Raw genomic sequence first — 4,602 nt, forward strand, 5'->3', positions numbered from 1 at the left:
TAATCATCAAAATTAAACGAAATAAACATTTGAAATATATGAGTTTGTATGTAATGTATGAATATAATATACAAGTTTCACTTTTTAAATGGAATTACTGAAATCAATCTACTTTTTCATGATATTCTAATTTTATGACCAGCACCTGTAAATATGAAGCCTCTCTCTACAGCCCAGCAAATATTTGCCATTAGATGTTAAGCAATGTGGATCTTAGGGAAGTGCAGAAGCAGGTCTCCTTGGTGCTGCTGGCCTGGTCCTGAGGGGCCACTGTGGGGCCCCTGCAGCGTCACTCTCATTGTTGTCTCTAATCAGTCCGAATTTAGTTTTATGGATCGCTGATGTCTTACAGCTCTCACCTTTTCTGAGTCTAAATGGAGAAGAATTTCAGATCAGGTCCAGACACCAGTAATGACTCTGTGACTATTTTAAAAGAAAAGTTTTTGAACGTGTCCAAAGTTCCCGCAACATGAGAGCGAAGCCCTGCGACTGACACTTGTCAACGTTTTAAAACACTTTGGAAACTCCTTTGCAAACACCATTTCTGATGTTAGCTTTAGTATATCAGTCCTGTCAGGAGTGGGGTCTATTTCTCCAAGATAAATACAATTTACAGCAGGTAAGATAGTAATTGTTTGTAACCTTTCCACAGAACCCCACGGTTCTGTAAAATATTGCTTTAATCTCAAACAGTTGCATTTTTTATGACAAGTGAAACCATATCAGAGGCTCGTGTCACCAATCAGGAAAGAGTACACCCCCAATTAGGCATAACGCAGCTGGACATACATTAACAGTCTTGAATAAATGCAGTTTAGGTAAAAATGTCAATTAAAAAAACAGAGTTTGATTATCTTTTGAAACATAAGAGAGACTCTGAACATTAGAACGTTACTTTTGACGTGTTAGTTTATGAATTCAAAATAAGACTAATAAGCATTTTACGGAGCTTTATTCAGGCTGTGCAGAACTCGCTGCCAGCTTCTGTAAATACACCGTGTATGTGCGACATGCAACCAGTTCCACTACGACTTCAAGGTAATAATGTTTCGTATAGTTTGTGACACTGCAGCCCGTTCTCATTCCCAGGTTGTCGTTCGCTGCGGCACGCTGCAGCAGCATCTTTGAGAAGCAGCTTGCTGTGGACCCACGGCTAACAGCATTTATTGTTTTCGCTCTACTCACTCATCAACACTTCCTGTTTCGTTCAGTGTTTGGTCGGGTTAACGGCGCTAAAACTAACAGGTTAGATTTAGGAACCCGCTACTGCTGTTTTAACTTGGCCCGGTTTAAAAGGTGCTGCTTTGTCTTGAACCGCTTTGCAGATTAACATAAAAATACAACGTTTCAGTTTGAAAACTGACATCGAAAGGCTACCCTTTGCATTGGTTTATAAAGTCCTTTAAAAAATACAATGCCACTGGAGTGAGAACGGTCTGAACATAGACAAGAACTTTAAATGACATTCACAAACTGGCAGTGAAAAAAATCAAAATCAATGCAATTTAGAGCATTTTTTTGTACACTTTTACTATCTATTTAATTGACTGTCCCTTTATAGATCTAAAATAACTAAGGCAGTAGTTAAAATAAATAAAATAAGACACAAAAGCTCTTTTAGAGAGAGAGAGCTGCTGAAAGACACACGGATGGCGTTTTTTTTTTAAAGAATAAAGAAACAGCACTCAGATCAGATTGAAACCGACAAAACAGATAGATGCAAGAGACAGATTCATGGTGACACACAAGGATGGATCTCAGATGGACAAGAAAGAGTCAAGCAAAATGTCTGCGAGGAATCTCCAGGAGCTCCTCCCTGTTTGCAGCTCTCTGCTGATGAGACCTCACCAACGGGCCACCTGGCTCGTGTAGTCCTCCGTGGTGGTGGGCAAGTCACTGTCGGTTTCCTTCCCAACGCCGCCGTCTCGGTTTCCGCTCGCCTTGCGTTTGGACGGCCACGGCCTGCCCTGCTCCCTCAACCAGCGTCTCTCCTCGCGCCTCTTCAGGCGCACCTCCTGGTGCTCCCGCTGGCGGGAGAACTGGAACCGCTGGAGGAACAGGTCCTTGGCGTACTCGTACAACTGCACGTCCAAGAAGTTGAGCTCCTCAATGCGCCGGCGCACGGCCTCGCTCAGGTCCACGTTGGCCGCCCGCGTGCTGTTGATTTGCGTGAAGGCGGCGATAAAGCGCAGGCTGAACGTCCGCTCAAACAGGTACTGCGTCTTGCGCTGGAACTCGGTCAGCCCGTAGAAAGCCATGTTCTTCAGGTTGCTCATGGCGCTGCTGAGGAGGATGTGGTTGCGCTGGCTCTCGTTCATGGAGGACAGGTTGTAGCAGCCCACCAGGCTCAGGTCGGCCAGCATGCGGACCTGCCGGTTGTTGGCCAGGTTCGACGGGCAGTTCGTGAAGTCCTTCAGGGTGACTCCGGACCAGTCGTCGCCGCTGTAGCAGGTGGGCAGCTCGTCCTGGGTGGGCGAGCGGCCATCGCACATATGGAGGGCGGTCTTCCACGTGGCTCCTCTCTGGACGTGCTTCCACTCGCTCAGGTAGCGGGACACAGGGTCGCGCAGCATGGTGATGTAGTAGAAGTTCCTGCAGTCGAAACAACACACAGTTAGAGAGCTGTGAGGGCTGCCCTGCGTCGTGCTGACAGATGGCGAGTTTTGCCTCCGTGTGAGACTTCAAGGTTGAATGCTAATTGGAAAACTGAAAGTCTCACTAATGAGATTATTATAGCTGCTTTCTATATATATGACCCTTGGAACGTACACACCAGAGCAGTGAATTTACTAAACTGAGCTCGAACTGTTTTCATTGCACAGATTACCTGCCAAACACAGAATAAATTGGCTATCAAGATGTAGTTGTGATTCAGAGCCATAGAGAAGGTGAGAAAAACCAACTCAAACACATCTAAAACATTGTTAAAAATGAAGCAGATTCCAACCGTTGGGCATCAAACCTGAAGCCCCCTTAACTGGGAGTCCTTCTCACTGTTACCCAGTCACAGCAGGGCACGAGAGAGAAAATACATTTAACGGGATTTTTAATAGTGCTAAAGAATCTGCACCATGAATGAGGCATTCATTTTGAATAAAAAGTCAATATTATACGGCAATTTTCTTGTGAGAAAGGAAACAAACAAAAAGAAAATCCAAAAAACTGAAACATGTCTGTCAGATTCTCAGACATTGAGTTAGTCTCAAATTGATGGGAACTGGACTTCAGATCTTGGTTCTCATCTACGGGGTTGTTCCAAACCACTGAAAGAACCAGGGTCTTTTAGGTTTTTGTTGTTTTTTTTTGCCTCAGCCCCCATTTTTGACTGCAGGAATCTGGGGCGTTCTGAGGGAGAAATCTTACCTCAGATAACACTTTTATGAAGGAGGTATACTTCTGAGACCACACTGAAGATGAAGGTTTGGGGATGGGGCTTGGCGGTTGATTGGTTGAGCAGTCCAAACATTTTAGCGTCACCTTTAATGAAAATGTTGCTGGGCTGCTACCGTTGGTGACAAATTGCAAAATGCGACTGCAAGCATGTTTCCAAAAAATGCCTTTAAACTTTTGGAGGGATTCCTATTTTTTATTTATTTACTTTTTTGTCTGGAACTCACTTTGAAGCCTTTTTTAATTAAACTCCATAAATCTGGAGCTGCTCTTTTTTTCCCCTTCTTTTTGGCAAATTGTATACAAACTCCTGGCAAACTTCAAGCCAAAATTCACCCAAACGCATATGCAATGCAGTGTGATATAAAGTGAAGGTATTTTCTCGCAATTTTATGCCTCCAACTAGTCCTTGGCAAACGCAGCACAGTGAGGTATGACCTTTTCTGTCTCATGCATCTCAGGTATTTTCAAAACCTGCCTTAAAAGGCTTCTTCTGCTCTGACTGACTCCTGGTGGGTTCCTGGCATTCGTTGGCCACGTAAACAACTCACAGGTTACAATGAAGTCCAAAACGAGAGTTAAACCTGCATGCACCGCGACGCCTCTCAATATGTGAACGGCCACAGAAGAGCTTAAAGCCCGGACCTCCCCAGCAGCCAGGAACAGAAAAAATCCTTTTCTGTGAAATGTCTTCTGAACTTAATGGAGAAATTCAGGTACTTTCTGTTCAGACAACTCAGTTTCTACCAAACAACAATTTTAAAAACCCACCCATTTCACAAATTTTTTGAAAGAGCGGTGACATTTTTTTGCTTCTTCTGTTTTGTCAGGGTTTCCGTCTTTGTTGTTAAGTTGCAACATCTTCTTTTGTCTTTCGAAAACTCCTCCGTATTTTTTGCAGATGGGTTTTGTCAGACGTTTTCAATTTGGTTGCTTTTAAATGCTTTGTCAGATGTCGAGTTAGTCGTCTAGAAACAATCGGCGTGTCACTGAAACAGCGTAAAAAAAACCCCAATTCAGCCCGTTTTTAAATGCCATAAAAGTTGCCTCGGATTGACGCCTCACGCACGCCGCTTCCCTCCACGTGAACGCCGGAGGCACTTTCTGAGAGACAACAAAGTCTGGACAGGCGATGGCCAGGTAAGCCTCTCCGAAGACGGTGTCTTTCGTGCGTTCCATATAAATATTTCATGACGCAGCCCCCCCCCCCCC

General features: G+C 44.3%; 1 protein-coding gene across 2 annotated transcripts in view; it reads right to left on the reverse strand.

The window, feature by feature from the left end:
- Nucleotides 1–76: 76 nt before the first annotated feature.
- Nucleotides 77–4,602, reverse strand: part of hs6st3b (heparan sulfate 6-O-sulfotransferase 3b) — a 79,169-nt gene continuing 74,643 nt past the window's right edge. For both annotated transcript variants that reach the window (XM_037976106.1, XM_017422638.3), the window contains exon 3: nucleotides 77–2,592. In XM_037976106.1, coding sequence (XP_037832034.1) covers nucleotides 1,845–2,592 — 748 coding nt within the window. In that variant the 3' untranslated portion in view covers nucleotides 77–1,844. The remainder of the gene's footprint in view (nucleotides 2,593–4,602) is intronic.

The sequence above is a fragment of the Kryptolebias marmoratus genome, linkage group LG6 (genome assembly GCF_001649575.2).
Source record: "Kryptolebias marmoratus isolate JLee-2015 linkage group LG6, ASM164957v2, whole genome shotgun sequence".
Taxonomy (NCBI): domain Eukaryota; kingdom Metazoa; phylum Chordata; class Actinopteri; order Cyprinodontiformes; family Rivulidae; genus Kryptolebias; species Kryptolebias marmoratus.